Source organism: Lacerta agilis, chromosome 3 (assembly GCF_009819535.1).
Source record: "Lacerta agilis isolate rLacAgi1 chromosome 3, rLacAgi1.pri, whole genome shotgun sequence".
Lineage (NCBI taxonomy): Eukaryota > Metazoa > Chordata > Lepidosauria > Squamata > Lacertidae > Lacerta > Lacerta agilis.
In genome coordinates this window covers 60,833,684-60,854,884 of record NC_046314.1, presented here as the reverse complement: position 1 = coordinate 60,854,884, position 21,201 = coordinate 60,833,684, and the positions used below count along the sequence as shown (strand labels likewise).

The 21,201-nt window shown below is 40.9% G+C and overlaps 1 protein-coding gene across 3 annotated transcripts in view; it reads right to left on the bottom strand.

Annotated features, from left to right (window-relative positions):
• UTRN (utrophin) overlaps positions 1-21,201 on the bottom strand; it is a 321,884-nt gene extending 300,683 nt beyond the window's left edge. For all 3 annotated transcript variants that reach the window (XM_033143929.1, XM_033143931.1, XM_033143930.1), the window contains exons 1-2: positions 21,184-21,201; positions 18,767-18,925 (exon numbers count right to left, since the gene is read on the bottom strand). In XM_033143929.1, the coding sequence (XP_032999820.1) occupies positions 18,767-18,839 (73 nt within the window). In that variant the 5' untranslated portion in view covers positions 18,840-18,925; positions 21,184-21,201. The remainder of the gene's footprint in view (positions 1-18,766; positions 18,926-21,183) is intronic.

The window sequence follows — 21,201 nt, the reverse complement described above, 5'->3', positions numbered from 1 at the left end:
GGCAAACTAAGGTCCGGGGGCCGGATGAAGCCGGTGCAATAGCCTTCTAAATCCGGCTTGCAGACGTTCCAGGAATCAGCGTGGAACTGATTGTTCGGGCTGCACCAGCGCACGCATTCTTTCCCTCTCCCTCACATGGCGGCGGTGGCGCCTCCTCCCTCCCTCCTCCTGGCTTCTCCCCACACTGCCTAGAGCTGAGTGGAAGGGGGCTTTGATTGGTGCCAGCAAATACAATATATGCAGAGTGCATAGGAATTCATTCTTCCCCCCAACATATATAAATATAAAACATATATATATATAAAAAGAGAGAGAGAGAGAGAGAGAGAGAGAGAGCCCGGCCCCCCACAAGGTCTGAGGGACAATGAACCGGCCCCCTGCTGAAAAAGTTTGAGGACCCCTGCTTTAAAGCTTTTGGCGTCCTCCCCGCCCCACTGTCTTCCTGCTTGAGGAGTTTGAAGAGACATGAACAGTTAGAGCAGGAGTGACAGTTACTTGACCATAACACATCAGCCAATGTCTTTTAAAGGGCGGTTGTGGATGGACTGTTGCTCCAACTTTCCAAGATTGGCACAGATCTGCTGCAGTAGTTTGCACAGGACAGCTAATTAGCAAGGAGCTTTATCGCATGCAACTTGCACATTAGGAGCTGATATAACAGTTATTCACCAATAAAGACCTATAAAAAAAACAGTCACTTGTTTTCATCAGTCTGGGTGCAGGTCTGGACACTAGGAAAAGGTTTATGACCGCCGTGAGAACTAGTAGAAAAAGGGGTTGAAACAACTCGTACCTAAAGTAAAAGTTTAACAGACCTTACTACATTTTGGCTTTGTTTGGTTAATAAGGAAACTACAGACAGAGGTTAATTGTGCTCATGATTTTGACCATTAATTTTTCAGCACCTACATGAAGTTTAGCTTTGGAATGGCAATGGGAAAGATACAGTATGTGAATAACATCTCTCTCACTTGGCACATTTAATACAGAGTATAGTTTAGCTCATGCTTTGCAAGCCACACACATTCTGACCAACAGGTCAAGTGTGACATGAGAGAAAGAATACACTTGTGAAATAGAGATTATTCTGTAGCACCCCAACAATTACTAGATCCATGTCTAGCAGCATTTCAGTCTTTACAAATCAAGCCAATTTAGTAATCAGGTGTATTTTTTAGACACATATAGTTACAAGCCCTTTAGATTGACTGAACTCTCTTCAAATTTAATACATTTTTCATTTCTAATGCTGGCTCCCTCCAGTCTGGGCAGGTTGCCATTGAAGAACAAGGGCTATTCTGAAAAGCAGCTTGAAAAGATTAAGTGAGGGAATAGTCTTCAAAATGACTCCTTCAAAATTCCAGAGTTTACTCAGAAAGGAGAGCCCCACCCTTCACCACAAAATACTACACAGATATTTGGCAAACAGCAGGTCAATCATATCTCAAAGCATTGGAAATAGAATTATGCAATCAACACAGTTAAAAACTTGAAATGAACTGTAGTCAATGTCTATTATTAATGAAGCATACAAGTCACAACACAAAATACCGGTAGCTCTTTTTTATTTAAAAAACAAACAAACAAACCCAGAAATTGTATTTTGGTTTACTAGCTTATCTTTTGTGATACTGCGAGAAAGGAATTCAGAGAAAAGATTCAGAGGGTTCTTGAAGTGCTCCTAAGAGATTACAGACTACTCACTTACCAGGGCTTTTATTCCACCCCCCTACATAAAATAATACATCAATCCCCATCCCTTCAAAACAGCATGCTTTGCAGAGCATATTTGAAGGAATGAACTGAACACCTCCTTTGATATAATGTTCTCTGGATCAACTCCAGAAACTATGGCTGTGATATCTGGCAGAATTTTTATTTCCAATAAATCTCAAGTTAAGAATTGTCAAGCCTTCATTATTGCAAATATCAGTTTAGATAAGTAAAATCACAGGCTCACCCCTCCCCCCCAAAAAAACCCTCCAGCAACCAATTCACAACTTTTAAGTAAGCAAATTGCAATCACTTTGATGCATATGTGTGTGTTTATTTTTAATTTCAGTTTGCAAAGTTGGGCATGCAAAACCTAAGTGTTTATTGGCTCAGGAAACAAAGCACTCACAATTATGACTTATTTAATTTATTATTCTTCCAAGACTAACACAGGGCAGATTCAGTAATTACTGAGATCAAATGAGGGGCTTTAAAAATGCTATTTTCAAGTCAGTTGTTAACTTCAATCTCATTTACTTTTTACCTGTATCTGAATCTGCTATAAGATCGCTTTCTTACCATGCTGCAGTAGATCACTGAATAGGCTCTGAATTAACTGAAAGGAAATGATCCAATTCCGCTATTTGGTAATAAAGATTCGACAAGATATTCCCTCTGGCAAAGCCTACCAAGTAATTAGCATGACACAGGAGTGTCCCAGTTTTTGTGATCCTTTTGGCGTGCAGAGAACTGGAGGGAGTGGGGGAGGGAAGGGGTAAGATGGGCTCCTCCTCATATGCAGTCCCACGGAAGCAGTTCCTGATTACCAACAGTGACCTGGCCTCACACATGTCATAAGAGCTTTGCTATAACTTAAGAGCACACTTAGATTTCTGGAGGAATTGAAAACCTGGTTAGTTATTTGGATTAGTTATTCAGTTGTTTGATGTGTTTCAATGCAACATTAAACAGAACACTCTCAGAAACCCTATTCAGACCTCTGGGCTAAATGCATAAAGGTTTAAAGAAGTGCCTGGGCACACAGGGGTGTTGGGGGCAGGGTCTGTAAGCATCCACCTGCCCCATCCATATTTTAAGTCATTGTGTGTTCAGGCAATGCTTGAACACAGCTCATGTGACTACCGTGTCTGCCAGTGAGATAAATTGATCAGTGACAAGCTTATTTATAAAATGCCACACCTGCTTTATCACATGAATGAATCCTTTGCCGTTCAGGGATTTCTTCACATTCTTCACATTTCTTTTGTTTCCTTAAGGCCACCCACTTTACAAGGCTGAGAGTCCTGCATTCTATACTCTCAACTCAAATAACTTACTCTTAAAGCATTCTTATTTATACTGGACATATTTAATTTCTTAAATTAATGACCACTTATGCACATTAAACCAAGTTATTTCTAAATCACAGGTGATTCTTGAAAACAAAGCTCTAAGTGATTATTTAAAGCTTAGATGACTTGTCAAACAAAGCCTATTCTATTATGGGAAAAGGTACATTGTAATTACAGGATCAGCTATCATTAAATTAGAATCAAAGAAAAGCCAGTTGCCGTGTTACACCACAGAACGTCTCATTATGAAAGTATAATTGAAACTCCTTATTATTTGTAATGAAAGCGATAAAACTTTTTTTTTAATGTATTGTAGCCATACAACAGTTTGCTATAAAGTGATACAATGGTACTGGGGTAAAGAGTAAGCTATAATGTTTTTATATGGTTCTGCTGACAGTTATAAAGCAGGGAATCTGACCAAAAATACTGAAAATTGAATGCTGTTAAATGTAGAGAAAATTAAATCACAATGTTAAAAGCAGATTTAGGTTCTAAACTTATATATACTCCCCTGGAAGAAAGTCACACCAAACCAAATGGGACTTCCTTTTGAGCAGACATGTATAGGAGCACACTGTTACTTTAACCCAGTGATTCCCAAACGTTTTGGGGTCACTACCCGCTTGGTTCCATAAACTCATCCCCAGTGTCCTCTACCATACCCTCTAAAAAGTATTATTTAGACCAGTCATTTGAAAAACCCACTAAGGAATGCAGCAACACAATAAAATCCAGAACAGTAAAAATTAATTGCAATTAAATGCAATTAAAACTATTTAGCTTAGTTAATTCGACAAAACTGATCCAGGGATACAAGTTTTTCAAAGTCTAGTAGTCATTTACACTTTCAGCACCCCAGGTAATCCCACCAGCCCACAGGGGTCAGTACTACCCACTTTGGGAACCACTGCTTCAACCAAAGGACTCTATTTCACCTTTGCACCCACCCACACAGTATAGATTACAATGTTTACATGTTTTTAAAAAATGTTTTAAAACTGAATAATCTCCAAGTTTTTGTTCACTAGATGCTTTCCCTTTTTAATACGTAGTATGATGACAATCCTACCCTCCAGACTGTAACATGTAAATGGAATACTGTACTGTACAATAGCTATACTAGTGCAAGAACTACGGTGGGGATGATAGCCCAGGATGAACAGCTCCAATGCTGCCCTCAGAAAGTGAGAGTACTGACTGAAAACTGACACAAATCACAAGACACAGTACAGCAGCCACAAACAGCATAAAAAGCAGAACAAATCATCAAAGCTCTCCACCACGTACATATAGAAACGAACGACCCATGAGAATGGAATGAGATCTCCACAACTGTTTCTGGCCTTCAATATTAGAATATGCATTATATGTTTTGATTCTACAGGTGCGTAAAGTATCCTAGGAACATTTCAATGAAAAAATAATAATATGCAAATGAAACACGAGTCCAGCGCCAGTTAACTGAGTCACATTCTCAAGATGACACTGATTACAGAGCAAACACTCACTAAAACAAATTCTCACTCACATCTCACAGCCAACATTAGCAGCCAGCAAATGGAACACCTGCACTTAATACACTGGTAAGAAACTGGCCATGCTGACATGATAAAGAAGGCACTAGGCATAGGCCAAGACTTCATACACTAGTGTTGCAATCCACCAGATCCAACTATAAAATTGGAGGGGGTTTACTTGAAGGACACCCACTGAGGTCAGACTTCATTTTGAAAAGCACAACACTATTCTGTAGGGATCAGATCTCCAGAGGACTAATCAGGGAGGGGCAGGTTGGCACCATCCTGGCCCCTGCTTGACCTGTTCTCACAGACAGCAAAAGAGTGTGTATGTTTTCTGCCTGCATCAGTTTATTTGTCCAGTGAGGTATCTGGCTGCAGGTGAGCAGTTTTTCTTCTTCTTTTGTATAACACACACACACACACACACACACACACACACACTTTTAATCATCTGGGTACACTCTGTCCTCTATGAAGTCTCAAATATGATTGATAGTCAGGTTGAAATTTCCTAAATTAATTCCTTAACAAACCTTCATTGAAAGATTAGGACTGCTGATACGAATTCAGACTATATGACTGGAATATTAACTGTAACTTGCTTGGCAGAAGTTCCCATTAAAGTCAATTGTACAAATCCAAGTAAAAATGGATTAGAAAGGACTGCTAGCATCACACACTCCATGATCCTGACCTGTGACTTCACCATTCCCTCCTTCCTTGCATCAGAATCTCTTTCCTACTTCAAAGGGGGTCAAACAAAGTAGAGTTTTCTGTGGCTTAAAAGGATCAGAAGAGCCATACTGGATCAGGCAAAGGCTCATCTAGTCCACCATTCTGTTTTCACAGGGGCCAACCAGGAAGCCTGGAAGGAGGACACGAATGCCACTTGCGATGCCCCAGCAACTGGCACTGAGACAGCAGAGGTAGAACATAGCCATCTTTGAATCTCTGCCACTGTCTCTACGTAGTGATGTACAGGTGGCCCTTGTTTTGCTTCTAGAATACTTACAGAAACTGTTGTGTCTTCTGTAATTTCCCCTTGCCCCAAACTGTGTTATTGATTTTGTAGTTCAGTTTCCTGTAATTTGTATAGCATGATTTCATGCCTTTGCTTTTTTATATTTTGGCCCAACACTTGCATGATGCACAGGACACCCATCCATAAGAACACTATTTGTCTTCTCACCTTTTCAGATCATCATTACGAGGTCCCCTGTAGAGTGATATATCCCTTTTTTTCCTTTTTTTTTTTTTGGCCTGGCTACAGTTTGCCATGGTTTTATCCTTTTTTTCATCTGGGGGGAAAGGGGGGGGCAACATCATTTTTAACTCTCCTCTTCAATGAGAACCAGATTAATGTCAATAAAATAACTGAAAGGAAGCCATCGAAGGAAGCTGCACCTTATGGGTTTGTTCAGGGTACCAGAGTTACATGGCTGAATCATTAAAACTCCTTTTTAGATTAGAATCAGAGCATGTGTTGCTGCTTGAAAGGTTATCCATCTAGCACCGCTTGAAAAGGGGAAATGTGAAATGATAACATGTGGCCTCATGCGCCACTACTTACTCTGTAGCACACAAATATCACAGCTTCCTCTTCACAGTTTACAGAAAGGAACAGAATGCAATAGGGTGAACTATGCCACAGGTATACCACACTAAGCAAGTTCAGCTCTATATTCATAGCTTACTAAACCACATTTCAGCAAGTCAGTAATATTTTATTTTTATTTATTGAATTTATATGCCACCCTATTCCTGCAGGTCTAATATATATAATAAGCATATATTCCTTCAAAGTTGTAACAAAAACCGATATTAACAGCTATGGAGATGAGAAATATATCAGAAAACATTATTTTTATACTGGAAGCTGCCCCAAAAATCTGTATTGAAGAACAAGGTATTAAATTCCTAAATAAATAAGCAGCAGCCTGGCTACAGCTATGTACAGTCATACCTTGGGTTACGAACGCTGCGCGTTGCACATTTTCGGATTGCAGACCGCACCAAAGCCAGAAGTACTGGAACGGGTTACTTCCGGGTTTCAGCACTCACGCATGCGCAGAAGCACAAAATGTTGTCAAGTGCATGCGCAGAAGCGCTAAATCGCATCACGCGTGTGCGCAGACACAGCACTGTGGGTTGCGAACGTGCCTCCCGCACGGATCACGTTCACAACCCGAGGTATGACTGTATCCTCTACTAACCTCCAGATTAGCAAACATTGCAACATGTTTTACACGGGCTGCCTCTGAAGACTGTTCACAAAATACAGAAGCTAGACAGCAACCAGAGGCAAGGCATTGCCACAGATATCCCATGGGCTTCTAAATGACAAAGCTGGATCTATGAGCACCCCTGGCTGCAAACCTAACCTTTTACTGAGACTGCCATCCCATTTAGAACCAGCTAAGCACTACTTCCAGGACATGGACAGCCCACCACTACCTCCCGAGGTGAACAAACAAACCCCACCAGGTAATAACCGAGGTTCAGTTTAGCAGCTCACAGTTTCTTTAATGCAACCATATGAAGTGCTTTGCTGTTTAAACTACTTGTTTTTTATAGGGTAGATTCAAAACAAACCACTTTATACATCCTTTGCACCCTTCCTCTCTAAATGCAAAGCTGGAACTGACTATTTAAACACATACAACCTTAAGTTTTCAAGCCTCGTGTGTAGAGAACAAAGCTGGTAGGAATGGACGAAGTGGCTTATTTGGGTGCAAGAAGCTTAAAGAATTAAGTGTTTAATGTGATGGCACTGAAGAATACATACTGATAGAAATGTAATACTTTTTGAAATGCCTGAATTCAAGTAGGATTTCAATGTGAAGGACTTAGAGTTGTGCACATAATAGAACTTATGTAAAACCGCTTATAACGTGAATTTATACTTAAGAAACCAATTTGCACAGTACCAGTGCATTCACATGCAAGAATCCCAGTTACAGTTCTCTCTATTTGCTATTTCATATTGTTATAGTTCAACAGAGTAAACACAAATTTGTTTTGGCCATCCGCCACCCATGGAAACCACTTTCTTCTCTCACAGATAGTGGACTGAAGGAATGGGAAAGAAGAGCTTGAGAAGACACAGGAGGAGGCGAGGAAAAAGTGACCAACAGCATGAGAAAGATGCTTTTTCAAAAAGCTCAATCCAGTAAAATGAATTCATATAGATAAAGACCTGGTTCACACATAAACAACAGTTATCAGCCTGAGAACAAGTCATTGGAAATGATCCTAGTTCCATCATAAACAAGGATTAAGACACAGTTTCCAAGTTCAGAAGTAAACAGGAACCAGTGATTGGCCACGGGGTAGAGAAAGCTGAAGTATGCTTTATAAGCCACAGACCATTATGCCTGGAGAACCAGCAATCTTACTGTCCATTTCTCCTATTCTGCTGAATAGGGCTGGGTTATATCTGGTTTTCAACACTGTGATATATCCCCAGCCAAGCATCATGATATACTGATAGATCACAATGTTGGCTGGCTTCATGGTTTTTCCTGCATCGTGACTTTTGCTGGCGCCTGCTTTTGTGATTCGCTGACCTCTACAGGAGGTAGGGGAGAGCTGAGCCGGCAGAGTTGACAGGGGCTGCTTAGATCCAGAGAAGCATTGGCTGGTTTCATGGTTTTCCCTACATTGTGATTTTTACATAGGGTGCACGCACACGTGATTTGCGATATATTGCCAGGTCAAAAATTATGAAACTGGACTTACATGGACTTCAAACTGGTTTGGGATGATCTGTTGATATATCGCCCAGCCTTACTGCTGAATTAGAGCACATGTTGACATTGTGTGAAAAAAGCAAACAATTTACAATATATACCTACATGTTTCCTGTAGCTTTCTATTCTAACCAACAATTTTGTGCCTACAAATGATGTTTTTCTTTCCTTCAATGTCTCCACCTACTTTCATTGTTTCCCTCCCTCCCTCCCCCCCACCTCCCCTCATAGCAATTTCTCTCCCCTGTGCATTTTTTAAGGGAGATAAAAATAAACACAAAAACTATATATCTCAATAGCAACTTCAAACTCCATGTCTCATGCAGATCTGGCCTTCTTCCAAGTCTGACAAAGTGTCAAATCCTACACCACCAAGAGGGGGGAAAAGAGAGAATGGAACAAAGGAAGGCCAACACTAGTCATAAAATCCCTGCTCTAGTTTACGAGAAAACTCTAATCTCACTTTCACTCATTAAAGATGAAAAGGCATTATTCTCAACACCGTAAAGTATTTAAGTATTAACTTTACAACGAAAAAAGCCTGAAAACACAGTAACCTGCAAGGAAAGGTAACAGTAGCCTCCAGCACTGCAAACTCAAAGGACAGCTATCCAGTAGCAACTACAGAACTTGGAACTTCAGGCATCAGAAATATTCACTGAGCATCCTGCAGGCCACTGCTAGCCAATGCCCAGCAGAACTAGACCAATTCCTGCAACACATGACGCACACAGCAATCAGTACAGTGCTAGACAAACATTCAAATCTGTGTAGCTAAAGAAAAAGGTGTGAAAAGTAAAAGACAAGCAATTGATCCCATGTTTCAAGATCCAGATTTGGGGGAAGGCATAGCTGTCAACCTTCCCATTTTTTTGCGGGAAATTCCCCTATCAGTACTATATAGTATAGTACTGATAGGGGAATTTCCCGCAAAAAAAAGGGAAGGTTGACAGCTATGGGAAGGGAGCCTATGATTTTCTACCTGCAAGATGAAATTCTGTAGAATAGTGATGGGGAGCCCAGGGCTTTCCTAATGCTGTTGGACTTCAACTCCCATCAGGCTCAGCCAGCATGGTCAACAGTATGGGATGAGAAAGTTTATAGTCCAACAACATTGGGAGGGTGGCAGACTTCCTATCTCTTCTGTAGAAAAAGAGTTCTTTGGTTAATGGCCAAGCCAAGCCTGCCAAGTACCTCTTTAAAAAGTCCAGGTGACTTGTTGCCACAGAAATCACTAGTTAGCAATACTTCCACCAAGGCACACAGACAGTTTGAATCATAAACCATTTCAAAGCAAATGAATGTAGTTTGTTGTTTTATTATTGGTGGTGTTTTCCCTTAGCAGATCTATATATTGAATAGATACAACTGACAAAATTTGCATATCCAATGGAAGTCAGACACAGCTGGTGAGATGCTGAAGTTCTATGAACAAACATGGGAACTCCCCTCATATAGTTGCCTAGTGTTACGTTTTCATGAAATGCTTCCTGACTAATTTGGAGAGTGTGACAAATTCACTTTCACTTGTAGTATTCCAATAGCATGCAACTGCCAAGGCAGCTAGTACAGTACTATCAACAGCAACTCAGTGGGGGGAGGGGGTTCAGAAGAACGTAATTCTCATCAATGAACTCTTCAGATAGCATTGTATTTTGAGGCTTTAGCCTACTTTCATGAAGACTTTTTTTTTAAGGGCAATTACAACCAACACTGGACTTTCTTGTACTATTGCAGTCTGAAACTTGAACAGTTGTTGTGACTGGCATCTTCCCAGGTGTTAACAAAAAACCCAAGAGGAGATTTTAAAAATAAGCCAACAGATTTTTTTTAAGATACTAGTGCCAATGTAAAATTTAGACTGTTCCCCAACCTCCTGCTTATATTTGGCAAGGGCAAACATATGAATAAGCAAACATGGTTGTCCCCTTAGTTTTTAACCCAGAGAGTACAAAGTGGAAACCTTTGAATTAGCTATTCTAGCTGCATATTTGATATTCCAGTTTTCTGCCTACACATTCCCCCTTCCCAACCAAGGTGGCTATTGCTCAGTATCATGAACCACAGGTGGGAATCTTTGTTTGAACATACCACAAAGAGTGAACTCTTTGAGGCAGATAGACAGACATTTCCTTGCTTTAGCGCTGTGTATTTTATCTTTCAAGGCATCTAAAACTGCTATTTAGGAGAACCTTCCTGTTGGGCAGTGATCACCAGCAGTTTCTTTAGCCTTTAAAACAAAGAAGCTTTTATAAGCCATATCCTTAAGAAGGGGCACTTGTTTAAAAACTCACTATTTTCAACTGCTTCAATATTCTATTCCCATTTATTATTTTCAGCACCACACCTTCAAGAAGGAAAATGAGGCATACAAAGGGGGGAGGGGGAGTAAAGACACATTTTTGTGTCTTTTTAAGTCACTTCCCAGACTCACTTGATCACCTTGGACTAGTTACCAGATATCAGCATAACTTACCTCACATAACTATTATGGAAATAATAAGAAACCATATATACTGCCCAGAGGTATTTGCAGGAAAAGCAGCATAAAACTAAATAGTTGCATGTGCTTTAATTCTGAGTAAAAGAAAAACATATTGGATTATTCCATGAGTGGAAGGGCTCCTTATCTTCACAGTGGGAGCTTCTGCAATCTGACATGCTTCTGTGAAATGGGCAGAAACCAAGCAAGGTGGAGGAATTTTTCACTGGTCTTCCTTCCCCTCTGTAGTCCCATTGCCATCTCTCACACCATACCCAACAGTTTTCCCAAACTCCAGAGCAAATTTTCAGGGGCATATATGACTGTGGGGGGTAGGGTGGGACAAATGCCACTTCCCTTCCCTTCCGCCTGTGGGAACATCTAATTTGTGGCACTCTACTTCACAGAATTTTGGAAGCAGCTCATTGAAAGTTACCTGATCCTGAGCATATTGAGAAACACTCCAAAGATTTCAATCTCTCCATATATATATACACACACACACACACCCCTGATGTTAGTTCTTTACATTTCTACATGATACTAGCCTCACAATGAAGTAGAATAATGTATTTGATAAATGAAATTTTGCAGATTTCCAAGGAGCATAGCATCTACAACCACTAAAAATCGATGTTTTAACCACAGTAAATTTGTTCTGCTTTCCCTCCACATTAAATTGTTTCTCCCATGCTTACTCCCACTCACTCAGCAATCCTGAAGTACTAATTAAACACAGTACTCCTTTCCTCCCAACAAAGTTAAATGCAGCCAGCATTACAAAGCAAAGCAAAACAATACCTTGAAGTCTGAGTAGGTGGGAATAATTTTCAAAGATAAGAGCAAATAAAGAGTTCTCGTTCAAGAATGGCAATGGTCACACATCTAACGAAGCTCAAGAATGGATTGACCCAATATTAAATTGAAAACAAAGTATATTAGAATGTGAATCCATATTAGCATGGAAGCATCTTAGTTATGTCCTCTTTATATTAATTGTACCAAATATGAGGAGGGCATAACCATAGTAATCCATATTTGTTCTTTTTATTATGAACCGCAATAAATATTCTGGAATGTTTGAAGATACAAACTAATGTGGATTTTTAAAAAGCTTATTAAAATTATAACAGTGTGATCCTAAGCATTTCTACTGAGAAGCAAGTTACACTGATTTTAAGGAATCTTACTCTCCAGAAATTGAGCATATCACTGCAGCATGGAGTATTTGCCATTCTTGGTTCTGGTATTATTAAAGGTTTAACAGATGCCAAGAAAGTATATTAGATAACAAAGGTGCACTTTGAAACTTCCTGGGGGCCAAATAACAATTTCCCCCTGGTGCTAGACTACACAAGTGGCAGAACTTCCACTGTCACCTTTCCACAGAAGCCAATATTCAAGCCACCTCTCTTTGTCTCTTGAAACCAGAATGCTTTATTTGTTACCTAGGCCGTACTATATTAGTGATTATTACACATGTAGATTTGAGGTCCACTCTTAAACTGAGGCTTATGCCACTGGGTTGCAATGAATGCTCCACATGCTTAGTTCCACTGGCATGATGCAACTTCCATTTTGTATCCTTCCATTGCACATTCCCAAAATCTGCTCTGGAGTGTCCCCCAATCTTCTGGAGATGATTTTGAGGGCAAACAGTGGGCTGGAGGGAACAGCTGAGGGAGAAGAAGTTCCACTGCACACACACAGAGAAGACCTTTGCACCAGTGAAGCTGCAACATTGGATACTATAATCTATAATCACAACTGAAAATCCTGATAGGTTAATAGTCAGCTCAAGCATACGCTATAAAGCATATATCCTATTTTAAAGTATGCAATTCTTTAAAATTATAGGTACAGTACCGGTATATTTCTATTGCTGTCTCCTAGCTGTGCATTTTTTGCAAACCATAGCTGAATTTATATTTACATTAACAAGCAAGGCAGTACAAAATTGTTATTTTGCTGCATAAGTAAAGATACAAAAGCCAATTAAAGTGTAAGACTAAGTTGATCGTTCCTGGCAGTTTAAATAATATTTTTTTATTTAAAAAAATCTCTTAACACTGATGAATGTAATAACCAAAATTACATCAGAAGTCTATCCTAGTATGCTAGCCATACCTGTGCTTTCACATTCCTTTAAATCTCTGTGTAGGTCATAGTAGAGATTTACCGGTAAACTCCCAAGTCCATTACATTCCACAAAGAGTAAGAGAAGTTATTAAATACAACAGTTAAAACTTTCAAAACATAAATTATTAGTTATAGAATGGCAGTTTGGCATTAGCAAAATAATTTCAGCAAGAAAGATCCAGCACAGGCAAGTAACAGGGCTTCTCCTTCATGTCCTCCCCATTGGAGGCCCCCAAGCGCACCCCCAAAATCTAGGGATTGCCTTGGGAGAGAAGAGAAACCAGTCCTGTTGCAGAAGCAAATTTCCATTGTACAAGTGGGCAGGCATCATTGGATGTCACTAAGTGATCTTACAAGGTCCTTGAATGACAAATAGCGGAAAACATATGAACAGTAGGCTGTAAACCACCTCCAATATCTGCAGGGCTTCCAGATTTGTATTATACTTCTAAGTCATGGCACTCTCATTAAAAAAAAAATCTACACCTCCTGGCTACTGAGTACATAATGAACATTTGGTGTTTAAGGGATTGTATTACTACTTTCAAAAATGGAAAAACAAAGTCTTTGGAAAAAAGATCGTTCAATCACTGCTTGAAAAGTCACATGAGTCATTTTAACTGAATTTATTTATTAAGTCTAATGATATATAAGCACATATTCTCTGGACAGCTCACTAACAAGTGAGAATAAAACACAACACTAATATATAACAGTAAAAGGCATAAAAATTAGTTCTTAGTGACAGCCATTTACATGCCTGGATAGCTCAGTTGATTAGAGCATGGTGCTGGTAACGCTAAGGTTTCAGGTTCGATCCCCGTATGGGGCAGCTGCATATTCCTGCATTGCAGGGGGTTGGACTAGATGACCCTTAGGGTCCCTTCCAACACTACAATTCTATAATAACATGGTGATATAATAAAATAGCCAGATTGAGAAGCCCAGATGCAGCTTTAACATATGCCAAAAAGGCTCCTTGCAGTGTAGGTCTACAATGTCTTCTGTAAAGACTACTGTTTGTTGCTTTGTTATTTTATTAGCAAAAACTAATAACAAAATGCTTTTACTTTAGGGCAATCCCACCATACATGGAAATATGCACCAACAGACTACTTAAAATTTCTAAAGTGCCTAAAAATCTACCAGGCAGTGCACAAGTGTATGCCAATCTTCCAATAAATAGTTCGAGACCTTTGCTTTTTGTGTTTTCTTCTTACACGTATATATTCATTCTGTTTATTAGGAAGTGGTGATGGTGAGGTTAAAATGAAAGAGTTGAACACAACTCTCAATCATGTTACAGCATGATTAAAAATAACTTTTTGTCCTTCTTCAATAATATGAAAACTTGGGCTCACCCAATGACTAGCAATATATTCAGAACAATAGATTTAGATGAAGTGCTTTTTCACAGAATGCAAAACTTATGGAATTTACTGGCACAAGATGTGGTGATGGCCACTGGCTTACATGGCTTTAAAGAGGACTTAGCAAAATTTGCAAAGAACCAAGTGTTATTAGCCATGATATTTAAATGGGACCTCCTGGTTCAGACACAGCCTGCTGGGTACAACAATGTAGGAGAACTATTGTCCATGCCCTGCTTGTGGACTTCCTACAGACTTCTAGTGAACCAACATGAGAAACAGGATGCTGCAGCTTTGTTGTGAACTCCTGACATACAGCACAGCTTTACTTTTCCCTGCATAAGTGAATTGCATGCTGCAACTGCAACCCATTGACCTTGCCAGATGCAAGATAATGGTCCCCACTGAGTGACTTCTATGGAAGAAACAATAGATTATGGCTGGGAAGGTTATGGAGCCAAGGTCAAACAAGACTCCTCCTATGACATGGGAATTCCAAACATTAGCATTAGTTATCTAGGATAAAGTAATGTCAACATCAACTGATACAAGAGTTGTGTGAACTAGTAATCTGCTACTAATTTTACCTAAAGAAGATTATTGATTATTAGCACCATGAGTTGAAAATAAATGCGATTAGAAATAGAAGTCACCGTTCAGAATTTTAAGAGTGAACAATACTCCCACCTGTAACATATTTTAGTTGAATTCTTTCTGCACTGCACTCTAGCTATAATTCTGGCATTCCAGCAGGAAAAACAAAATAAACTATTGGATTATATTGCTGGCTTTTGGGCCTTGAAGTTATGAAAACATTCTTGGTATCCAAAGTAACATCTTAATTTAGTGTGCTTATTTAAGATACAGATAAACAATTTTTCCTCCTTTAAAATATAATGTAGCTTCACGAAAGGGAAAGTGTACAACTATCTTCAAAAAACTTTTAAACATATTTATCCCTCTGCACCAGGGCAAGCAACTATTTTTAATAGATCATTTGTACATAACATACAACTGACAGAGGGCAAAATCCAACATTAGTCACACATAGAAAAGACCCATTAAAATCAATGGGCAAGTAACTTAAGACCATTGATTCAAAAGTATCTATGTAGAGTATGATTGGTTGAATATCACCCAAATGAAATAGAGATCATTATCAAAATACAAATCATAGTATAATTATACCTTTTATTCTGCAATATCCATTACAAAACATATTTATTTCACTTTAGGAACACTCCATTTGAGGACTAGCATGAGTATTCCTTCCCTTTAGCACTTTTCCCTTTCTGGAGCAATTAAGATGAAAAGCACAAATGTCAGCCCTGACAACAAGTCTTTAATTTGTTGACTAGTGTATTTTGAAGAACTGCACTCTTTTCATTGAGAAATCCCTCTCCCAGATTCTGCTCCTATCTCAGGTATGCAGAGTAATAAATAACTAAGATACAGGGAAATTCACAAAAGGTAAATACAAGAAGCAGGCCTAATTCCGGTGATTTCTGTAGCTGACTTTCTGTTTAGGTCAGCCCAACAGCACAGTGCAATTCTACGCATGTTTACTCAGAAATAATCCCTCCCTATACAGCAGGAATGGAAAACCTTTGGCCCTCCACTTCTGACAGGGATCCCAACACCCATCAGCCACAGGAATATGGCCAGTGGTCAAGAATGATAGAAGTTGGAATATAACAACACCTATCCATTCCTGGTATAGAGCTTATATAACTAATTTTATTAACATCACAAAAGTTCAAGAGTTAAGGCTTGTATTTTTAATTCAGGAATTACAAAAAAATGAAATATGCTGATAAATCTTTAAATATGCACATAAAGCATATATCCAAATCATTTTCAGAAGTTAAAAACCTAACAAATACCTGCCAATCTCAGAGTTTACCATACCACGAATGCTACTAAGAGGATTCTTTCACTCTGCCCATAAACAAACCATGATCCCTAACTTCATATTACATCAAAACCTGGAATTGTGATTTGGTTCACTCCTGGCAAACTGAGATCTATAGGTTTGTTCTTGATTTACTAGACATGGTTTACTGGGAGCATAACAAGCCCTGGTTCAGATGTGACCCAAAATAGTGATCACAGAATTGCTTCCTATACCTGGCCAATTGTGAGATAAGACAAACCACATATACGTGTATTAGAAAGTGAGCTGACTGGGGGGCAGTGGGAGAAATGCTCTCATTCTTCAACAATTTAACTGACTTAAGATGCCACTGACTTAAAGATGCCATCAGGGCCGTCTTTACCTGGGGGTGCAAGGGGTGTGGGGCACCCAGGCACTGAATTCTGGGGGACAAAAGCGCCCGCCGCTGAAGCTGCCTATGAGTATTGTATTGAGCTGCTATGGGGCAGCGGGGGCAGCGGCACCTTTGACACAACTGATCTCGCGCCGCCTGCCTGCTAATGCTGCTGCAGGGAGAGCTCTGGAAAGTCTTGCTCACCAAAGCCAGGAGGAGGGGGAGTGACAGGAAAGAGGGAGAGACAGAAAGAAAGAGAACGCGCCTATCTAGCGATGGACACACACACAGGCTCCAGAAGAAGAACTCGTATATGCGCGCTTGCAAGGGTCCTCCCAGCTCCTCTAGAAATAAGGTTGCTCCCACAATGAAAGGCTGCTCCAGGGGCGGAGCGAGGCTCTCTGCCGCCCGGGGCGGCAAACTCAAAGACACCCCTCCCCTGTGCACGCGTCATGACGTCACGACGCATGCACAGCCTCCTGCGCAGTCCACCCACCCTCCTGCGCAGTCCACATGCGCAGTCCACCCAAGATGGTGGGCGCGATTGGCCGGCACCCCTTCTGACCAGCACCGGGCCGCGCCGCGTTTTAAGGACATGCGCAGTCTACCCAAGATGGCGGGCACAATTGGCCGGCACCCCTTCCGTGCGGTGCGGCAACCTTTAAGGCTGCAGCACATGAACAGTAGCACAGATGCTGTGCTGCTGTTCGCGCGTTGCAGCCTTTTAAAAGTTGCCGCACCACACGGAAGGGGTGCTGGCCGATCGCGGGGGTGGGGCCTGCCCCCAGAGTTTCACCCCTCCCCAGGACGGTACCCAGGGCGGACCGCCCCCCTTGCTCTGCCCCTGGGCTGCCCAAGATGGCTCTCCCACACATGTGCACAATGCCCACCCGTCTCATCTTTCAGACACCTCCTTACAACTGTAAGTGCATGCATGGAGTCTTTACACCGACTCCCAATGTGTTCTTTGTCTTCTTTAGAAATGCTGTTTTTTTAAAAAAAAAAAACACCTCTTTTTGGAGCCACGCAAATTTTTCAAATTATAATAGTGACATAAGGCATAATAAAAGTTAATTTAGGAGCTAACCTGAACTGGGGGGTGCTGAGTGGATCTTTGCACCCCGGCAGTGCATATGCTAAAGACGGCCCTGTGGCCCATTCTGAAAAGTGCGCAGTGCCTAAATAACTTGTGCATGGCAAGAGATGTATGGATGTAACAGAAGGGAGGGAGTACAGAATGTCAAGTGAGCTCTTTCAAAGTATGTGCAGTCACACCCTGTCCACATGAAGGATACAGTCCAAGACTACACAGAGAAGAAAAAAACACTCCCAAGTGTGCAAAACATCTTTTTCCCCTGTCCTGACCAGTCCTGCAATTCTAGTTTTATGGTAAGGCACTAAATTAGAACCCCAGGGAACTCCCAAAGAGACACGTACTACCTTCACAAATATTTTAAAAGGCATTTTGCAGTGTGCACAGTAAGTTTTCTAAGCCGCAAACAAGTGGCCCAAACAAGACTTAATAAAACCTAATGTAATTGGGTCCTAAATAAACAGACATGATTAGCACTGCAGAAAAACAGAAGCCTGTAATTACTCTTATTTCATGATGACTGCGTCAAGAGTCTTTTCAAGTAGAACCAGGGATCCAACATACAGAACAATGCTTTGACAGACAGACACATCAGGTGTTTGATTTAGAGGACCAAATTACATTTACAGACAAGTGGCATAATTGTAGCCTGAGAGTACTTTTAACAGAAGTGCCAGTTTGGGTGGGTTATTGAAGGTTATGGCACTTCAGTAGCAAAGCCACTGGTTGTACCATATTGCAAAAACAATAGCCTGCTTTGGAGAAGGTGACAGTAAACAAGACGAATAGGCATTTGAACCCCCCCATGGCACAGGGGCAGGTGCTGGGGCATTTAAGAGCAGAGAAATCATTAAAGCATGTCTCTCCTGCAGTGCTGTTTCTCTAGTACTCCCAACTGCAGGCTCCCTGAACAGGTTTTTCCTGTTTCAAAAAGGGCCATCAGGCTACCACTACATGCATATTTGTACATAACATGAAGTTCAGCTCTTTGGTTTATGACAAGTAAATGGCACTTGTTTGTTTTTACCATGAGGCATTCACAAGAAAAAAGGACTGGAAACTTTTGCTTCAAACTCACCAGATCGGGATTTAATGATGTTGCTAAACTCATTGCGTCCTCCATCTAGTCCTTCATCCAAAACCTTGGCCATCCTTTTTCCACCCCAGCTTCAGAATTCCTGAGTAGAATTATTTAAAATCTTTGTCCACACTGCTCACACTCCAGCCTGCTTTTGAAGTAATACCTGAAACATAAACACACGCAAATAAATACATGTACCGGTAAATAGTTCTTCTAAGTAGGACTTTATACGCATCTCTGTAACTACTTCTATACCTTCCTTCCATGCCTCCTCATTTTTAAAACTGTGTAATTAAAAATCCTTATTTGCTGCTGCTCCTTTTAAGCCTTGGACAAGTTCCTTATCTTACAAATGCCCGAAGGTCAATTTACTCTGTAATCAGAGTCTCTAGGAGGATAGACTCCAGGAGAGGATAAAAAGGAAGACCTAAGGAGGCTGCTGACAAATTCTAGAACTCAAGCTTTTCAGTGCTACCCACTTAATTACATGGTACCATGCTGTGCTTTCAGAGTGCTTTTTAAACTTAGTATCCATGACAGTGTATGTGTATGGGCAAAGGTCAAGCAATATCTAGTAAGTCACAATCAGAATCCAATTAGCCTGTATTATAAGGTTACTTACAGATTTATTCCATACACAATCAAATGCAATCCAACCCTCTATGTTTACTCACAAGTCCTTCTGAATTTAGTGGGACTTTGCTTCAGGTAAATGTGTATAGGATTGCATCCTCACACTTTTTAAGAGCACAATTCTCATCACTGCCACTTTAAAGAAATCCTGGCCCACAGACTAGAACACAGCTTGGGAGTGGCTGGGTTGACTTCCTTATTTATGTGGAAGGAAGCAGTTTTCCAGCTGTTCCAAAGCCTGCCTGGATGAGACTGGTAAGCTACAGGGAGGAGGAAGAGTTATTTGCCTCTTGTATAGTTTAGCCATATAACATTTTAGGTGGAAAACAATGTAGTCTCTCAACCTGAACCCTGTTTATTTTCTAACTTTTATTTCCTACAAAAAGAGGATATGGACTTCAGCTTTCCAACAGTATCACTCCATGAGTCTATTGGGGGGAAAGGAAAGAGACCAAATTATGTCATGAGTCTTGAGATGAGGAAATCTGCTCAGACTTTCACTCTACATGTGACTGCTTGAATTGCCAGGCACAACTGTCAAAGTCAAGTTTCACACGTAGAATGAGTTTGGATTCCATCCAGCCCAAACTCTCAGCCCTTCCCAGCTGTCCACAGACACTATACGCACACTTAAGCAACCACAGCATACGTAATCAGTTCATATTCTAGTTGCCTTTCAAAGGTACTTTTGCTACAATGACTTGGCCTGCCCAGAAAATATTCTAGGCCCCTTGCCTCAGAATCTGCTCGTATGCCAAGTCCACACATCTTTCCAGATATTGCACAGATTACCGGTAATCTCAAGGGGAAAGGCCACACTTCAGCCCTTTCTGTAGAACCCTGAGCTTGCCTGAAGCAGGACAGCCAACACCTGCTCTCATCACATTCTGCTTTGGAGCAAAGCAAGCAAGCGTTTTTTAATTAGAAACAAATCCAAGCAAGTTTAAAAAAAACAACAACAACAGAAGTGAGGTCACTGTTTTCTTGCCTTAAAATAACCAGTGACCATTCCGCAAGCTACTACATATGTATCTGGAGGGAGTGTAAGGCAGATAAGGAAGAAGGTGGCAGCTGCCTTCCACCTAAGTGGAAGCAACAGGTGGTTTCCCCCACTCAATTTACCCACCAATGCCTCCAAGCATAGGTGAGCACAACCAGGGCCATCAAATCCACTAGCACTTCTTTGCAGGAAAAGAATTAACCCTAACCTAAGCCTCCCTTGATTCCCTTTCCACAAAATGCATGCAGGTAGTGATACTTGTCTCTCCGATAAGCTAATGAGAAGTTTGTGTTTCACAGAAGCTTTGAGTGCACCTAGAGAGCTCCAAAAGTGAGCGAGACAAGCGACCATTTTGCGGACCTTTTAAACCTGCACCTGCAGGTTAATACTCCTTTGGGAAGGAGGAGGCAAAGACGGTTGAAGACAGTGGCGCACACTTTCGGCGATTAAAACCTCCTTGCATTTCAAGCATCCTACCACTGACAATCTAGCTGGGCGCCCAGACCCACGTTCCAAATCGAATGGAAGGCTTTCCTACATTATCATCCCATTCCAAAGAAGTTATCCGATGAAGCGGCCTCTCCGCCTCCAGAGCTTATGCCACACGACGAATTTGCCAACTCTTTTCAAGTGCTACTCTTTTTTTCTGCAAATAGATCAGTGAGTCCACTAATGCCACGTGTGGCATCAGAAAAGCAGGAGGAGCATCAAGGAATTGGGTGCCCCCCTTCGTTTCCCGTAAGGGGTGAAGGGAGGGAAAGAGAAGCGGGTTGCTACGACCTACGAGTCAGACTCCAAT